At 37.4% G+C, this 20,250-nt stretch overlaps 2 protein-coding genes across 2 annotated transcripts in view; both read left to right on the forward strand.

Annotated features, from left to right (window-relative positions):
* The first annotated feature begins 1,387 nt into the window (after positions 1 to 1,387).
* smim10l3 (small integral membrane protein 10 like 3) lies at positions 1,388 to 4,365 on the forward strand. The gene is made up of 2 exons (XM_028042984.1): positions 1,388 to 1,785; positions 3,546 to 4,365. The coding sequence occupies exons 1-2, from the start codon at positions 1,606 to 1,608 to the stop codon at positions 3,564 to 3,566; spliced, it is 201 nt and encodes a 66-aa protein (XP_027898785.1). The 5' UTR covers positions 1,388 to 1,605; the 3' UTR covers positions 3,567 to 4,365.
* A 7,516-nt stretch (positions 4,366 to 11,881) lies between these two features.
* The window catches only part of cyth3b (cytohesin 3b), a 33,938-nt gene continuing 25,569 nt past the window's right edge, over positions 11,882 to 20,250 (forward strand). Inside the window, exon 1 of the mRNA XM_028042073.1 lies at positions 11,882 to 12,220. Coding sequence (XP_027897874.1) covers positions 12,202 to 12,220 — 19 coding nt within the window. The 5' untranslated portion in view covers positions 11,882 to 12,201. The remainder of the gene's footprint in view (positions 12,221 to 20,250) is intronic.

The following is a 20,250-nucleotide window of genomic DNA, read 5'->3' on the forward strand; positions in this document are numbered from 1 at the left end:
GAACTGCAACTTGTAAAACATGCAAGAAGAGAATATCGGATGGAGATGCCACGACGTCCAACTTTGTCCGGCATTTGAAGCTTCACAAAGATGGGTAGGTGGCGCTTTTCTTTTGCTGTAAGATAGCTGACTTTAGCTAACTTCGTGTTAGCATGTGTACTCCGGGTTAAATTGGTGATTATTTACCATAAATCCGGTCCTTCAAATGCCTCCACAAATAATGTGCACCGTGTTAGCTCAGGAAGCCGGTGGATAGTGAGCGGGGCTCCGGAACAGAAAGCAGATTCTGGACCTGAACACAGGGAACAGAGTCTCTCTGTCCCATCATGATGATGAGCCGGGTCTAGTATCATCTAAGGATGGTTGGTGTATTTGAAGACATCTACGTTGGGAAATTATATTGACAATATATTGTTTACTGCAGTCAGTGCATTAAGTCAACTGTTTTTGAATTAATGCACTGACCGGCGTGACTGTCACATGTCGCACAGAACCCATTTCCAAGTAGTATAGCTTTGCTGGGAAAAAAAAAAAAAAAAGACCAAATACAGTGACTGTCCCAAATAAATTTTGTGTTTAGAATATCTGTCCCATATTTACGGAGGACTGAAACTAACATACTTAGAAATAAAAGCAGAAAAATAAATGCACCAGACCTTCCTGAGTTTACTTGTGATAACTTCATTTATACTTATTTCATTTTTTGAAAACTATGATTGTTGTAGTGTTGATGTTTATTTATGAATAGAAGGAGTAAACTAAAGTCAAATGTAATTCATGAAAGGCGGTAATTTATTTTCTGACATCTGTTTACTTCTGACAGATTTGAAGAATACCAGATGAATAAGAGGATCACAAATGAACCTCAAATACATATTTTTAAACGAACAAATGGTCTATTATTTGAATTTTATGTATAATTGCAAATTATTAAAAATAAATAAATAAAAACGACTCGAAATGACTTGAAATTAAAGGTTCCTGACTTGAGACTTGACTCGACTTTTGCCTGTCTTTACTTGAGACTTGACTCGGACTTGAGGACAGAGACTTGAGACTTACTTGAGACTTGCAACACAATGACTTGGTCACACCTCTGATTATTATCATCAGTATAGTTGTTAAAAGAAATTACCTATAAAGCTGCAGTAGGTAACTTTTATAAAAATGTATTTTTAACATATTAACTAAAACTGTCACTGTGTCCTCCTGACAGAATAATATGAGAGAAAAAAATCTAGCTCCTCTGTCTCCTCCCTTGATCCTACAGTCGTTTGCAGAAATACACCAATCAGGGCCAGGAGGCGGGTCTTAGCATTGTCAATCAATTTCGTGTACGGGCTTTTGGACGTGCCTGTGAGTCTAAACTCGGGGCGTATTAACCCAATTCCCTGTTCTCTTCCGTGTGTCGCACCCTCTTCTCTCCTCCTCGGAGAAGCTTTTCGGGGTGGAGCAGCCCTGCCAGCAGCTAATGTTTAAAAATGGAGCTCGGTGTCAGTCAGTGATAAGAAATAATGAAGAATTTCACACCATTTGCCGCTTATATCGCATCGCCTTGTCAGTTGACTTAATAAGCCAACGTAGCGCCGGGCAGACTGATCCTTTATGGCGGGTCTGTCGTACCTAGTGCTCCGGTTCTCGGGCTCCGCTGGTCGGACGTACGGAGTGTTTTGCAAAGGCTTGACGAGGACTTTGTTGATATTTTTTGATCTGGCATGGCGGCTGAGAATCAGATTTCCTTATATATACCTCGTCGCTTCTATGGTGTTTAATGTAAGACTTCAAGTAAGTAGTCTCTTACTTTCTTGTATACCAAAACTTCTGGTTTGACAGTCCTGCTTTGCTCGTCACCATGCCAACAGCTGTTAAAAAGGCCTTAGTGTTGAATTTGTGTTGTCGTTGTGGTTGCTGACTAAATGTCTGCTGAGCTTTTAAAGAAGTGTCTCCTTTTGAAGTTAAACTTTCAATTCATCTTAGATTAGTTGAAGTTAAAGTTGGATTTACTTTAAGTTCTGGCTGTAGTTTAATTAATCTACACTCTTTGTTTTAATTTCTGCTAATGAAGATTTGCCCATTTTTTAATTCAATTTCTTGTTATAAACATGTAAGGATATTTAACGTAGCAAAACTAACTCGTATATTGAATGTAATTGCCAAACACCAAATTTTTACAATATGACATTTAAGATATTTCCTTTGTTCTGTTTAGTGATATGCTTAATTCTAAGATATATTTTACTTATCTTTTTACACTGAACCAAATTATTGGTTATAAATGTAAGTTATAAATTAATTTGAATGTTTTTTAACAGTGTTTTGGGGGTTCATTAATGAAAGAACGTATCATTTAATTTTAAGAATTAAATTAAGCTTCAATTTACTGCAGATTTTCTGTAATCCTGGTTTTTAAGTAGAGTCTGCAAATTTTTATTGGTTCTGATGTTGGGACCATTTCAGAAGCCTAACATTAGCCTGCTCCATCCTTTCCCAAACCACCTTTGTTCTGTGTTTTAGTATCATTGTGGTGTTTTAACATCCAGTCATCTCTAACTTTTCGTCATCTAGTTGTAGACCTGAGGGGAAGCTAATGAGTTTCAGGATTTCATCCGATGCTTGGAATGTGTTATCAGGACATGACCCTCAGCATGATGCTGCCAACACCACACTTGACCGTTGAAACAATATTCTGAACTGAGAGCTTCACTTTAGCTTCTCTAAAAGTGGTGGCCAAAACTTTTCTTCAGAAGGCATTTGGTTTGTCCATGTGTAGTCGCAAACTTCAGTAAAGCTTGAATGTACCAGTTTTAGAGAAAGGGTTTCTTTCTTCCTTTACTCTATTTCAGTCCTATTTAAGACTTTAATTGGATAGTCACACTGGGGTTTCAGCAGTTTTTTTTTTAATTTCATACCCTTCTTTAGGCTGGCTGGTACTTCTGTAGTCCTGAATGTTTTAACCCATTTCCAATTAGTTAAAACTCAGCTGTTGTTTGGCAGCGAGTACAAACATCAGAACTGGTTTTGGAATGGATTAATCATGCTTCTGGAATGGCCCTCCACAGCCCCACCTTAGCCTCATGGAAAAATTTAAGGACTATGTTTTAAAACATTTTGAATTAACTTTTCAAATAATAATAAAAAAAAAAGATTTTAGCTAAATATAAGCGTGGATGTCTGTATATATAATTCTGATTCTGTTTGGATTAGAGATGAGGAAAAGTGTCCATTCATTTCATGGTTTTAAAGATCATTGTAGTTGGCTGTTATATTATGCTTGCATTTTGAAAAAAAAAAAAGGTTACCAAAAAAATTAATTAAAAGTAAACAAAAACTTACTGGTATTCATTTAATTTATTACATTTGTTTGTGTTGTTGTTTTGGAAAAATAAATAATTAACAATGACTGAAATTTTAAAACTTAAAAACACTTAAACATTATGGATTCGCATGAAGTTGGCTTGCAAAATTTTGTCATACTGTCTTTTTGACAAATAACCTGCAAATAACTTCCAAAATTAAATATAAACAAAGACTTTATCTCTTCACAGGTTCATATTGAAATCCACTGAAAACTCAACACCTACTTTTTAAAAAAAAAAAAAAAACCTTAAATCTGTGAAAAGCAAGAACTGCCATGCTACAGCCATCAAAAGATGTGCAAGCGACAAATCTGAACAGCGACGTCGAAGGAGAGGACACCCGATCCTGCAAGCTGGTGTGACAATGCAATACAGTGAGGCGGTTGCTTGTTTTCAGCAGTTGTCGTACGAGCTCGGTGCCTTTGCAGAAGAAGGACAGAATGGATGTTTGTCAATGTGAGACAAGTTGACGAGCGACACGTGGAGGGAAAAGAGGCCTTGCAGCTGCTGAACCACGAGCTGTTCGTGGGGACTTAAACATGAAATAAGACGATTGTGGCTGTGAAACTTTGTAGCTTACCCTTTTTAGTGTGTTTCAGTCATGTTTGTTTATCAGTAGTGTTGCATCTCAAAATTAAAACCTGAACACAGTTCAGTTTACTTTACAACAGAAACATCTCAGCATGACATGAACAAGCATGTTTAATTTGTCTTCGTGACACTGAGGTTGGCTTCAGCTGAACAAACGGTACATGTTCTCTCTCTCACGCAGACGATGCTCCATGTCTTGCACTGGCGATTGCACTTGCAGGTCGTCACGGTTACTGTTTTTGCAAACCAGTAGCCCAAAAGGGGACACGTTAGTAAAAAAAAAAAAAAAAAATTAAAATAATGCGAAACATTTTGATGCTGCAGATTTATTTGAGCGAGTCGGTCTGGAGATTTGTACTGTCAGAACTGATTGTGAGAATGATCAAACTGGAAGAAATAAATTTGTAAAATCACAACTGTCTGATATATTTGACTGTTCATTTTTAATAATTGTTATTTTTAGAAATCTTTAAAGGAAAAAGGTACACGTCTGGAAAAACAATGTTTAACTAATACAACATAATGTTTTTAAAGATAGTCAGTTGTAATGTTGAGATAGAATGCGTGGAAAAAAAAACATACTTTTTTTTCCACATATGATAAAAAGTTGGAAAGTTTCTTTCTTGTTAATCAGTTGACTGCAAGCTGGCTTCCGGAGCAGATAACCTGACTAATAAAGCAGTTAATACCTTGTTAGACTTGTGCTACTTTTTAAACAGCAATTTTTTTTTTCATTAACGATTTATTATGTATTTTTACATGTTTGTTTTTCATAGTAATATCTCACAACATTAATTTACGAATGAACAAAAGTGAATTTAAAATGGGAAACATTTTCCTTCATTAACATTTATGAAGTTATGCTGCGAGCCAGTTTAATCAGATATGCTTTTCAGACGTGATGTAGTGACATCAGCTGACCACCAGAGAGAAGCAGCTAGTCACAATAAGAGTCCCGTTTACCATCTTTTAACATTTTTGTGTGTGAAGTGTTCCTGAAGCTAAAATTAAAAGAATTAGAATATAATAAATTTTCCTATTTAAAGCCTAACTAAAACTGTTTCCCATACTTAACTAAATCATTAGGCCCTATCTGAACAAGCTTCCAATTTAAGTCGATTTAATAACTACTCACTCCCTCATAGTTGCCAAAATGTCCTCTGTAAAGTTATTAAATTATTCGCTCTGACGGCAGACAGCAGCATAAAACCCATCATCGGCCGGCAACTGTCTATCTCGGTCTGATTGGCGACCAGACCTTGCAGCACACTATCCAGCATGCCTATCTTTATTTTTTTCTGTTAGAAACAGAATTTATTTCTCAGAAATTTGGTGGGGGGAATTTTAATAGGGTTATCAAAGAGGATAGATGAAAGAATAGCTCTAGAAACGTTGTTTTGTCTTTATCCTAGTTTTTGCCAGCCACCATACTCTTAGAAAAAAGCCTTTAGCATTTTTAGCATCTGAAGCAGCTTGCATGTTTTATTTAATGGAGTATTATAGAGTGATAAAGCTACAAAAGGAAATGGCAGGGGTTCAGTTACAATTGCAATGCAGATGTGAATTATTTGTTGTGTGACATATGTATCTATTCACTGATTCTAAGACCTTTTTAGTATGATATATGGAAACAAGTCATCTCTGTGTAAGCTGTACTGTCAACACATAGCTACAGTTAAAAAAAACCCATGTTTTTATGACTCAGTTATCACATGCAGTCATGGCAAAAATAAAGTACACTCTATGTTAATTCCAGGGTTTTAAAGTGTGTTTTAAATATTGTTTAAATACATTCAGTTCAGTTTATTGACAAAGAAAAATTATATGTAAATTTAGTCACTTTATCATTTGCATGTGTTCAAGAGTTTTCACAACTGTGAAAAATCAAAAGAATGTTTCAATAATAGAATTAGTGAATTTAATGAAAAACCAAGATATCTCTGTTTGCATTTGTGGAGATTCCCTCACCTCAGCATGCTGCATGCTTCACACTGGATGCTTCATACTGGAAGTGGAACTGACGTCATGATCTATTTTCTGATTGACTGAGCTATATGATAACTCTGGGACTGTAATAGAGCTTTGAAATTGAATCCCCATATTCCTTACAGTATGTTATGTACAGGAGATCTGGCACAGCTGGACATTGTGAATTTCACAACCTTATTCCCAATGCATATGCCCTATTCAATTATAAAACAGTGTTTACAAAGAAAATTCTTCTTTTAAAACTACTTACAAATCAATTTCTACTCAAAGTTGGTTAATTATACAAAATACCAAGACAATTTTACAAATCCGATCTTTATTTTTGTGTTGATAATTGTGGTATTGATATAAATCTTTTCAAAATAATATTTGCTTATTTGTTTAATGTAGATCATCATACATGCTTATCAAGTTACCTTTTTCACAAAATGGCAAAACCTGTTGCCTTTTCTCCCTTGAGATGTTACAACTACCAAAGATAATGTTTCAGAACCAAGTATTACCCATATATAAGTGTCGCCACTTCCCAAAAACATGTTTTCTTGTTATGTTAAAAACTGTATGTCAGTTTTGTCTATTAAAATAATCTCTTCTGAGAATATAAATACCCGAGCTGACAAAATCACCAGGTTGTGATGTATTTGATAAATTCAATAAACATCAATAATTTCAATGGACATGGCAGACGATGCATAATCAAAGGAATATCAGGCGTTATGATATTCAAAGTTGACCTAAAAATGAAATCAAAGAGCTGAAGGACTAGAAGAGAAGGAAGCAAAAGGAAATGTGAAAGAGGGAGGTGGGGTATTTTTTTATTTATTTGCAGCAGTCACTTTGCAGGCTTGAAATAGGTCAGGAAAAAAAAGAGAATGCAAATATGGGTTTATTTTGGTAGGTGTCAGTGTGACATTTTGTATTACTCATACTTGAACTTTCTTGTTTGTAATTAGAAAAAGCTGGACAGCTATAATCCAGTTTGTGTTTCTTTTTTTTTAATGTGATTGTACATTAATACTTTAAATGTTTTCAGAAATCTGTCTTCATTTAGGACCTTTATGTAGGCATTGCTTCTTGCTGACATGCTCTCAAGGTCTGTAATGTAAAGTGTATTCAATAATATGTACATATTTATTCTTTTTATAGTTTTACCATTCAGAATACAGCATATGTAAACCTGTAAAGACTGAAATATATGATTAGTATTGACTATATAGTTTGTTTTGTAGTTGAGGAAGGATCTGAAATATTCTTCAGATATAGGAGCTCACTCCCAGCTTTACGTTCAAGGTCTCAGACAAACACTGCTGCCTTTGTGAGCCCAAATAAAGACTCCACTCATATGTGCCTTGGACGCAAGAAAATCAACTCAACATTCTCCTTCAGTCAGATGGTGGCAGGAAAGGCATGGTCAAGAGTGCAGAGCTGGGCTTTAAAATGTGGAGACTGAAAGAGGAAATCCTGCCACTCTGAGCGTCCTGTGACCTTTGACACTCAAAAAAAAACACACGGCCTCACCCTAAAAGTCCACTCTGATCAATGGTCACCGCGGGAAGGACATGCCTGACCCGGTCACATCCTTTGGTTTGGCTACATGTGTAGACTGATAAGGCAATGTTAAATTATACAATTTATCCAAAATCAATCAGTATTATAATCTTCAAATCAATCAAAAAGAAAAGTTCCCAAAGTTTCCATTGAGTGATCTTGATTAAATAAATGAAGCACGAGGAGATTTCTGAAGAAAACAAAAAGAAATAAAATAACAACAGAAGCAAATATCAAACAGTCATAAAGAAATAGATTTTTTAACATTTTTGTCAAAACCAAATTATTTAAGCAGGGGGACCGTATGGCCATATCTGATATTCAGACATATCACCTCAAAGTAGGGGCGGTTTTTGAATGACTAATTTCCTAAAACATGTAATCATTTCATGAAAAAAAAACAAAAACATCTTCACATCTAAAGATTAATAAATCAATAATAATGCAGACAAATTTAATAGTTAGTCATGAAATATTTAAAGACTGCATGGGGTTTCATGTTAACAAAATTTGATGACATAAGGTTAAAAGATTCTTTGTATGGCTAGGAGAAACTTTTACCATCTTTTAGCGGCTTTCAAACAAAAATCAAGATTGTGTATTTGTCATATTTTGAATTACCGTAAACCACTTGCAGGAAAAGAGTTTTATTTTGACTCAATCTTGTAGTGCAGCGAGGACATTTAGAACTGACCTGCAGAAAAGCAATTAAAGTAGTTGAAAAGTCAAGGAAGAGTGTGTGAAGTGCATAAGTGTATTTACATTAGGGCTTGCTAGAGTTTTACAATAAGCTTCAAATTACAGGCATTTATTGAAAGACTTAATATGCTAAAATACATTTCAGCATAGACGGAAAACATCTCTGCGATTTATGGTAGAGTTGTCAGGAGGCTGATTGTATGAGTAATTACTAACATGAGGGGCAAGAGGCTCTAAATGCAAGAGGTGATCAGCCTCTGGGAATTTCTGTGGTGATTGGAGCATATGAAGTGCTTTGACTGCTCAATCAGGTCACGTGAAATCGGTCAGGAGCAGAGCAGACGTTTCCCATGATGGCTGGCCTAATCTGCCAGACATGCTCCTCCCTCAGGGTACGCACCCTCTGCAGGACGCGACGCATCCCCACACATGTTCACTTCAAGCCCCTTGAACCAGGGTCACCTTAGGGCTTCTGTTTGAAAAATCTCAACACAACCTCGTAGACTTTACACAATGAGAATTTATTGTTTTTATTATTAAATTCTGTATCTGTTGACGTTTGTTCACTGCAGAGGAGATTTGGGCCAGACAGATATTTTAATTATAAGTCATTAACACATCAACATTGTGTGAAAGCTCCAGAAATATTATTGTTTTTTTTATTTGTAATTGAAGAAGCATGCTCTTTGTGAGGGAAGTGGGCTGTAAAATATGTAACCTCATTATTCTCCAACTGTGACACAAGTCCTAGTGGTCTTTTAACTATCCTTAGAAATGTTGGAATCAACATTAAACAATGTAACAGAAAAATTCATGTAGAGCTAATCAGAACCAACAGACAAAACATTATTGAAGCCTATTAATCTTTGGTTCAGACATACTCAAAAGAGAATTTGAGGTTATTTAGAGAGCTCCCAGTGTGAGTCAAAGTGGACAACAGTGATGGCAGCTTTTTATGCTGAGTTCAATCACTTGCAAGCCAACTTATCTGTGTTGTTGCTGCAAATTGGAAAACCAGTGCAATTAACTAACTCATCTGGTTAATGACCATGCCAGCTGTGTAACAATATTAGATAAAAATTTGTGCAATAAATCTTCATCCAATATAGAAACTGTTCGTCAGTCCCAAACTAATAGAGCCTAGCCTTTCCTCTGGTACATATATTTCTATATTTTTCTGTCCCATTCCTTGCATGGTTAAGTGGAAATGCTTTTTTTCCTTGATGCCTTTTTTCCCTCAAATATTCCATTGTTCATGCATGACCCTCATCCAAATCTAATTTTTAGGATCTGGATTTGGGTTATCCAGTATAAATCAGGGGTGATTTAACTGGACCCAACATGCATTGTCTAATTATTCGGACTTGCTGAAAGTAAATAGTTTGAGTTGTTCTGTATCTGCTCAGTTCTTTTCTGCATTAGCAAAAAACAAAAAAACAAAACTGAAGCTAAAGGTTAAGGTGAAGAAGACTGTTGACATTTGCATCAAAGATTGGGAATCTCGGTCTGATCATATCTGAAGCAGAAGAAAAATATGTTTCCTCTAAAACGGAGACAAGCAATCCTTCCTGTAGATGAAATAACGTCAGACGGACTGCTTATGTTTGGCTGGATAATATATTTTTTGTTTAGACTGAGGCGGAGACATTTTTCTCAAAGTGACACCTATGAATAAACGAATGAATAAATTACAACATCTGTTCATGCTTGACCACTGGAGTAATGTGCACAGGAAGTGAGACCCCCTCCTTGCCTGTGGAGGAAGGAATGCTATAATTGAAACCACATGTGTCAAAGAAACAACTTCTGAAAATATCTCTGAGTGTGGATGTCATCCAGAAGTGCCCAAAATCCAGACTGGAAATATTCTTTCATACTCTGGGCTGTGACCTATTTGTGTGTCTCCGTGGTACATGATGGCTAGCAGCAATGTGTGCAGCTGAGTAGTTAAATTAATTTGATGAATCACTTTTGGAGACATTTCTGGGCACCAGTGCCTCACAGCATCCTCAAAAATCAATCCATGGTGGATTTGAAATGTGTTGCATATTTAAACACCAGAGCTCATTTTTGGACTGAAATATCAATTGAACTCTTTATTACAAGTTTTGATGTTAAATGTCTAGTACATTTACTTGCATATAAGATATTTTACAAAGCTATTTAACCACTGAATTGTTAATTTAATGAGATTTAATTCTAATAAAAAAAAAACAAACAATTATGTACATGTTGTCATAATTAATCAGCTAAAACCTGCCACAGCATATAAATGTAAGAGTACTTTGTTTTGGAGCACTTAATGTTTTCACAGGTTTAAAATTATAATACAGAGGAATATAAAATACAGAGCTGTTCTTCATCTTGATACATTGCACCATAATAAACCTGATTTTTGATCCCCAAAGATTCACCTAGTATAGTATTCACATACTTCTTTAGCATATGTCCTTGCTATGTCGCATTTAATATTTTACCTAGTGCACAGTTGTTGGTTTTCCTTGCATTCAGAACCCACAAATGTGTTGTGCTCTATTGTTATATAGAAAACGAATAAATTAATAAATTTACTTATCAATAGTGTTGAGGTAGAAAAAGCATTATTGAGAGGGGGTCCAGAGATATCTATAGATGGGCATGAATACGTTTCTAAGTGCCAGCTTAATTGGAAAGGAATATGTGGAAAATCAGCTGAGACTCAGTGGTTTAGATAAATACAACCAGCTGGGTCAGACTGGACAGGACTAGAGCAGATAATGCCAACAGGCACACAGAGAGACGATGACTCCCCAAGTGCATATTGTTCTGAACAGTGCCCAGACGATGTACCGTATATTGATAATGAAGTGCATCACTGGAGTATCTACTTAGGACATCCACCGTGTCATGGATTATGTTATGATTTAGAGAGGTATCTAATTAGAAAACATTGTTTTTCCAGACTGAGACTGCCGGTGGCTGCATGTGTTCCCTTTACCCTGATGTTCCCAATAAATGTCCAGTGAGTCAACTCACGTCTCCTTATTCATAAAAAACCCGTAAAGTTTTTGAAACTTTAACAACAAAATGTTTATCAGTTTGTGAAGGATGGTGGGAATGAAGACCAAACTTGACCAATTTTGACTTTATTCAAATTTCCATCTAAAATGAAGCCATTTTATACTTTGTTTCCCTCCATCTACTACCTGGTATGTCCTTGGTCATTTTCATGACCATTTGCTTATTTTGGACTGGAATTTTATTTATTTATTTATTTATTTTTACTAAAAACAAAAAGATCCAGTCTTTTGAGCACAATATTTGTTTTTATTAGTAATATATCTGGTAAATATAAATGACTAATTTCAAAGTTCTGAAATTAAGCATATATATTTAAAAAAAAATCAAACCATACATTGCCTAAAATATAACGAGTTTACAGTATTTATTAGGGTGAATGCCGCTTTGAGTCACGTGACGGCTGATCAACGCTGACGCGCAGCTCGAGCTGTGCAGCATAGCTGGGATTGGATTAACACGTAATACTCACAAAAACAATCAGAAACTGGTTTCCTGGGGAAAACTTCAAAGTAAAAGCCGCAGTTTTAAGACTCCGTCGCATATTCTATAGTGATGAATATGCGACTTTATTCTGATGCAAACAGACTCAACAGCGGGCTCTATTTCCTTTCAGAGCGTGAACAGCTTTACTGCAGCGCTCTGCCTATACTAGTGGAGTGAAGGCGTATTTAGAGGGATAACGAGCGCCACTGTGAGCTTAAAGACAATCTGCCGCCGCTGCAGAGACCCGTCGTTCAGTACCGGACGGACACACGGGCCCCGGAGGACGGGACCTGGGACTGTGTGAGAGGGGTAAATGGCCACAATATCTCCTGAGAGGAGACACTCCTGCCTATGAGACTACCTGAACGCCAAATGCGTCCTGGAAAATAGGACGTTCACCCAGGAGTAAATTAGACGCATCGGAAGTTTCTCTGTACGATTTTTCGGGAGATTTAGATTTTTGCCCGTTGCAGACATGGACGAGGATAATCAAGGTAGACTCAATTATTCCACGCAATTCACACCTCTGATATATTTCTGTTTCGACCTATTTCCATCAACATTATTGCTGTTATTAGTCATTAGCACATGCAGCATCACAACACTAATAGTATTTTCTAGGACTGACGTCCCGAATGGAAATGGTATTTTCACCGTGAGATGGTTTCAGGTTCACTTTGACGGGCTCGCTCCATGTGTGCTGGACAGGTTTAATTAGGGCAGAAAGGCTGACCCGGACTTGACAGGTGATGATTAAGACTCAGCAAGGCCATCCGGTGTGAATGGATAAGTATGCGTGATTGACAGGGCGTCACTGTCATTACTGAAGACTGCGCTGAAGTGAATGGAGGTGTTTCTCTGCGCCTTGCCAGCTGTGCCAACAGGTCTCCTTTATGTTTTTATGGGCACTGAAGCAAATATGGTGGATTCATACTGACTGAATAAAAAAAGTGTTAAGATCTTCAAGAGGAGGCATCCCAAAGATTTGCCTGGAAAATGTTCGTGTTTTTGTAGACTATACAGGGCAATTTTTGGACGTGTAGCACACTTTTAAAGTAAACGCAGATGTGCAAGCTCCAGCCCTCTGACTAAACAGTATGCAATGAAACTAGATCCATAAATATTTGTGCTGCATCTCTAAATATCTTTCAGTCATGGCCAGCTTAGTAAGTAGGAATTCCCCCTAAACTGATTCGGCACAGGCTAGAGTCCAAAATTTAAATATTTAATAAACAGATTTTGCAGAGCCTTCTTTTTTTTTTTGTTGAGGTTTTGCATAAAGGAGCAGTGCCTTGCAAACGTATTCAGACCCCTTGTACTTTTACACAATTTGTCACAAACTTCAATGTGCCTCATTGTTTCCAGTACAAAGTTTGACTTAATCTTGAAGGACAATGATATATGGTTTTCAAACATCTTTTTTTTAATCAAAGAAACATACGAAAAGTGCAGCATTCATTTTGACCCCTTCTATCCGATACCCCTAAATAAAATCTGATCCAACAAACTCTCTTCACAAGTCACAAAATTGTGTCCACCTGTGAGTAATTTAATCTAAATATAGACCGGGTACATAAACTGTGTTTTAGCCTTTGAAGGTTTGTCAGAGAACATTAGTCAACTAGCATAATCCTGAAGACCAAGAAACACATCAGACAGGTCAGGGAGAAAGTCTTAGAGATGTTTCACACATGTAAGCTAAAGTCCCAGGCATCTCTTGGCACATTGCTTTATCCATTGTCTGAAAATGTAAAGTGTATGGCACAAATACAAACATACCAAATGTTGGGCATAATCTTTAACTGACAAGTAAAATGTAAGAGAATATTAATCACACAAGCTGACAAGAGGCCAATGGCAACTCGAAGGTGGCTTCAGAGATTAATAGTTGTTCAAGTGTAAGACTGTTGACAGGACAATAATTTTGATGGCAACTATAAAGTAAAATTAAAACAGGTTTTGTTTAAAGTTTGTCATACACATTCCATGTATGGAATGTAAAAAACATGGAAGAAGGTGCTCAGGTCAGAAGAGACCAAAATTATACTTTATGGCCAACATGCACAACAGATTGCATTAAAGAATTCACAATAAACAAAAACATTCCCATTGTGAAACATGATGGTGGCACCATCATGCTGTGTGGCTGCTTTTCTTTAGTAGGAATTGGAAAACTGAGCAGATCTGATAAGAAGGTGAATGACTAAATACAGAACACTAATGGAAGCAAACATCTTATACATTAAGACATTGAGACTCAAGGTTCACCTTCCAGCAGGACAACAATCCTAAACAACAACACTTTAGTCCGAAATAAGATGGTTTAGCTTAAAACATGGACCCAGTGAACGTCCAGACTGTTGAAAGAAGTTATTTGTCCTATCTGAGGAAATTTCAGTCTCTTAATATGAAAAGCTGATAGATGTATCCTCAAAGACTTACAGCTGTAATGAAAGGTAGTACTATGAATGGGGATCTGAATACAACAGCACACCACGCTTTTTAGTTGAGAAATTAGAAAACCACCTTACTATTCTCTCTTACTTCACAGTAATGAGCTACTTCATGTCACTTAAAACCCTATAAAATTCATTAACATCTGTAGCTTTAATGTGAATAAAAGTTAATGCAGTATGAATGCTTTTGCTATAAAATTTTGTACTCCTACCAATAACAAGCAATTTCACCTAAAGGGGATCCTGTCCCACTTAACTGGTCCTGCTCCTAATTTAGCAAACTCTATATAGCTCTGTTATCAACACCTAGTCATAATCTCCAGGTGAGACACACTTACTCCAGTCATCTCTCCTTTATTCATCAAAGGTTGTTCCGCACCACATGTTCACTCCGTGCAAAGTTGCAGGGTATGACTAATTGCAGGAGTGATGCATAAGTTGCACCTGGACGTAACGCTTGGATTGTGCTGTGTTCAGTCTGCCTGACTTTCATTGGTGTTGCACATAAGCGTGGCCCCCTCAGAGAGACGTATGCTGCTGTGATGATGAACAGGAAGTGCTGACAATAGCCCGGAGCATGTAAACACATTGTCACATATTCAGAGCCACAGGATAAAGCACACAAGTGGTATTTTGCTCTGGAGACTGATATGTGAATCACAAGGAGAGTGACCATGAATGTCTTTGCAGAAGTGTTAGGTAGAATATATAATCTACCACATGCTGCAAAAATCTATATAGATACATATGTTTTTTGGCCTACAAATGCTTTAATTTGTTCTCTCAATTCAAACAAGCTCTTATCAAACATGCCTACACCAGAGTCACCAGCAGAACAGGGAGCTGTGAAGGAGCATTGAATGGGGAGTCATGCTGGGTACGATTACAGGTGCTGAATCCGTACAGGGTGATGCTTAATGTTGGTGGCCTTATGGTCGACAAGGTTCAGTATGTGACTGTCGTCACTACCAATGTGGCTTACACTTCTCCAGGCCACAATTTGGGAACAAAAAGTGACAGACATAGTGAGGTACTGTGTGTCAAAGGGAGACGAGGGTGAAGATGGGAAACGCGTGCTACCACACAGGGTGAAGTGTAGTTGTAACTTGAGTGGTGAGATGTGTTTTTCTTTGTGAGGAGGAGGCGGGATGAAGTGCTAGAACCAACATGGAGAATTGCCGATGAAGTATGGAGCAATGCCAGGGAAAGGCGGTGAGGCAAAGATTGAGTGGACTGGATATTCTGACTGAACCAATTCTGCAGAGTTTCTGTCAGTAAAAGTCCGTCTGCTCTGTCATAATTAACTTGGCGAACAGCAAGTGGCCATCCATGACCATCTCTCAAACCAGGTCAGGCTTTCAACAGGGATTCATTTCTTTTTCAATTTCTCCCTTTATGAATTCTACTTAAGCCTGAAATATTTGCTTTGAAAAATGATTTGTGAAACCAATCTTCTCTTTTTAACTATTCAAGTAACAGAGCTGCAATGTCTTTAGGTTGTTCTAGTTATGTAGAATGGACTGTCATCAAGTTTTTTGTTTATTTTTACTCTATTGTTACTACTATTGTTTATTTTTTTGTTTTATTTTACTCTCCTGTATAAAAGTAGTTCATCCAAAAAAAGATGGTTTGTAATTAGGTTCCCATCGTCATCTGTCCACATGTCCAAGTGTCCTTTGGTATGATTTATCCTAAAAAACGGCAAGTGTAGTTTTGTTCCACTAATACAAAAAAAAAAGGTTTTCCCTGTGTTTCTTTCATTTTCTACTATCCATCAGGTGTTTGTCATGTAAATGCTTTGTCATTTCAAACTTCTCTACTAAAGATACTAAAGATCTTTCCCTTAACGCTGAAATTTTCAAAAGACTTCTAACATTTCTGAAAGCATGTTCCAAAATAGATAGAATTTGAAAGCTCAAAGCTCGAACAGAGCAACTTCATTCAGGCAGCAAGAGAGAGTAAGATTTAGAGCAGATAACAGAATGGCTAACTGTGGACTTGTCTTGGCATGAAGCAGAAAAAATGCCTCTTTCTAAATATGTTCTTTACAGTCTTGCTGCCACCTCTGACTTCATTATTAAATGATTTACTGATGCAAAAATGAGCCAACTTTGAGCGAGCTGGCCATGTTCATGAATATTTATCTCCATAATTCATCAGAATAAAGAGATATAAACTGTTCCGGAATGATTAAGTATATGCATCTGAAATTATTTACCGAAATGAAAAAGGGTTAAAAACACAACACATGGTCTTGCTGCATAATTTTGTGGCTGGTCATGGTATAAACAAAACTGAACAGTTACACGAAACAAGCTCTAAAGTTTTTGGTTTGACACGTGCAACTTTCAGCAACACAATGGCTTATTTTACTTATGCTTTTCTTGTCCATGAATGCTCTACAGACAAACAAAAGTCAACAAAGTTTTGTTAAAGTCAGACAAATCAAGCAAAAAATAGCATCCTGCAAAACATGTTGGTTTTGCGTGATCAACTGTGATAGTCCATCAAATGCACACACACACACTCTGCTCCTGCTGCTTCAGTGTCCACTTTTAATTACCCGTTGAGTTGTGGAAGCAATTCTGAACAATTCTCTGGGTTTTTATGATAAAGCCTTGCTTCTCTACTCTGATTCTGGCAGCAGACCACTCTGTTTACACCCTGTGGAACCAGACATTTAAAATTTGCAGCTTTCAGTGCGTTACAGTGTGTGGTTTGTAGGGTTTTATGACACATACAGGCGAACTCAGGCTGTTATGAGCTTGGCATTAAGATCTCAATCATTCATTTGCCAGCTGTAGGAACAAGCCAGCAGCTTCTTGCTTCATGGAAAAAAAAAACTAGTTTTGTGCAGTAATAAACAGAGGGACACCCTGAAGCAATCCAAGTAGCCTGCTATTAAAGTATGCTTTCATATAAATTTCTAGCCTGTTTTCTATCTTTGTCCACATTAGACTCTTTAGGAGGCTTTCACCTGGTGTGTCTGCTCCAAAAGAACTGCTGGTTTGAGGAAGCTGATAGAAAGAAGCATGCAGACAGAGTCTGTGGAAATGCACGAGAGCCCTGCAGGATGTCAGGGAGCAGCAGTGGAGCATGTAGTTCAGCTGAGGGTTTCTCTAAAGTCGTGCACAAAACACAGGGGGCCCTCACTGAGACACATTTTTAGTCCCTTTCACTCACTACAATCAGCTGTGGGTATTTGACCTGGTTTGAATTCTGACCTTCACCATTTCAACAAGTGTGATACAGTACTACTATGAATCATTACTTGAGACCCAAAGATTTAGTGAATAGTATTTGTCTCCGATTTACTTGAAAAGACAGCATGAAAATTATTTATTTCCCTAAACTGAACATTTGCTCTTTAAACCGCTAAATTTATTCTTGCTTCTGAGATTTGCACATTTGGCTGTACCAAATAATATGCAAACTCATGCACTCTGTTAAAATTGCCAATAAAATTTATTTGGGCCTTGGTCAGTTTCTGGTGTCAAGGCATTTTAAAAATTCTGGCTCCAAAACTTATAGAAATTTTTCATCTTCCTACCACAGTCAATCCAAAATTCTCTGTCATCTCAGTATGTAGACTCGTATTACTGAACCAAAATGTGTTTTCTCTCAGTCTACTCTTCTGCCAGTTCTTCCCAAAAACTATCCTTTTACCTGTGCAAAATAAACCAGCATCTGCTTTAGAGGTTCCTGGGGGATGGCTGCATTTTGAACCCCTAAAGTATGATTCATCTCTGTTTAACAGTTTGTCTCATCCACTGTTTTGACAGCTATTTTCTCTTGCTCATCTTTCCTCTTGGTGGCCATATACCAGCAGTCTGACTCACCACGGCTCAGTCGATACCTAGATGTATGTTGAGAGGTTAAAGACGTCTTGGCTTGATTGGAAGTTCGGCACAAAAGTGTTTGCGTTTCATCTCTAATGAAAAGGCCAGTTACCACAAAGAGCCCATTGTTGAGCTTTGCTTTCAAAAAGATATCTGATCGCACGTGACAATTACCCATGACATTGCCTGATTGGCTTACATGGGACTCTGCAGACCTTTGCAGCAGACAGACCCATATGGAAATCAGATTTGAGTTTGCACGCTTCTGTGCAAATGTTTCAGGTGAACATGAGGCCACTGTAAATTCTGAAGCTCAGTTCTGCTTAAATCACTTAACATGTAGCCAATAGCTAGACCCAATGTTTATGTGAAGAATTGGAGAGGGAAAAAAACATAGTAGTTTTCAAATGAGTTTCAGTTTCCCCTTCATGAGTTAGCTGTGCAGTAAGGATCTACAACTCAACATATGAGTTGGATTCTTTGTACACGCACACTAGATTCTTTGTAATTTTAAGTCTATCAAGGGGCTCATAGATGGGATGCAAACAGGGTTAATTTTCTCAGTGGAAAGTGTAAGCAGTGCCTGTGAAAACTCCCAAAAGTCATGCACAGAAATAAAACTTGGACAAGTAGTATCCTCCTCTATTTGATGGACCCTTATGGAATGTCTGGGTTCATGGCTTCCAATAAAGAGTGTGTTAAACGTGTATGTAGGAAAAGTAGTTTAGGTTTATTGAAAAAAGGAAAGAGAAGCAGAGCAGAGGTGGCAGGAAAAGGAGTGCTGGAACAGTTATGTAAGAGCACAAAGATTGTTTAACCTACAGGAAAAGATGTATTTCTTTGAGAGTGTTTGTGGATTCAGGACTTTGCACTCTGCAAATGCAACGCATTATTAAGATGTCGATAGTAGACCCTGACCTTCACCGACAGCTGGATTTTTGGGAGCCTAATTTGGGGGGGAAAAAATCAAAGCTGGTCATAAATTAACTGATATTTTGCGTCTATACAGGACCGTGATTATGCTCTTTGAACAGGACAGTGGTTCTAGAAGACTGGAGTTGGAGTCAGGTTTCCATGCCAGAATTGTTCTGAATTAACTGCATTCAACTTTACCATCAATTATGATATTTAGATGTGACATTGTTAAGTGAACTAAAAATAAAGGTTCACTTGATATCCAGACTCATGTTTGGAAAAAAAATAAAACCATTTATCAATTATTTTACACTTTATTCTTATCTGCTGTTTTTTTGTTGATCTATAAAGCAGCAAGCCGCACAGAAAAACTTCTCCATAACCATATGCTGCACCTATGACCGGCTCTATCGGACTGTATGGCCAAACTTGTCAGATTCTGTCCAAAAACCCCAAATCTGTGGGCTGCTGCATTTAGATCACAAATAGGAGAAAAACACTGCGGTTCTGTTCTGATTAAAATGTGAATCATATACTTGTTTATACCATTTAATTCAAAAGAATTAATTGTATGTATTAACTATTGTATGTATGGATTTAATGCTTTATGGGAGCTCAGGCTCCTTCATATGGGGACACAGGCTGCCAAAACACAGACTGATCCTTCATCTCAGTTTTACTAAAGCAAAGTCTGATATTCCAGTTCACCTTTCTATGTATCCATTCAACTCTTGGACATCTAGTTTATATATTTGAAGAGGCTCTCATCTCCCACTCACCCTCCAACTTCTAAAGCCTGGTAAACCCATCTGCTAGTCCAGCTTTTGAGAAGCTGGACTAGCAGCTTCTCAAAAGACATTAGTAACGCTCAGTGAATTACAAACATGCTTAATGTGTCAGTAAACTGTAACAAAACTCCCATAGCTTGTGCAATGGTCCAGACTTAATATCCTGCCTCTCATGTCTTGTTTGCTGTTAGATCTTAAACTCTTATTGCTTTCACAATGGGTGTAATTGCATTGCTGGTGCAGTGAAAAGATCTGACGACGTTGCAGTCGTGTCGTCGTGTCTCATCAATGACACCGTGCAACCGAGAAAGGCATCAGGTCTCTAACCGAGGAGCACAGACTCTTGAGCAACCTGTTACTGTGCATTTCTGCTTGTGTGTGTTTGCAATGTTCTGTTCATACCTTGAGACAGTTTATATATGCCCAGTGGAGGGAGATGAAGAAGTGGAACAGTTTAAAAGTGCCACTGACAGCTGCAGTCAGATCCCTAAAGTGGGTTAGTAGTACAAGGCTCATCCTGGCTGTG

Source organism: Xiphophorus couchianus, chromosome 16, assembly GCF_001444195.1.
Source record: "Xiphophorus couchianus chromosome 16, X_couchianus-1.0, whole genome shotgun sequence".
Taxonomy (NCBI): domain Eukaryota; kingdom Metazoa; phylum Chordata; class Actinopteri; order Cyprinodontiformes; family Poeciliidae; genus Xiphophorus; species Xiphophorus couchianus.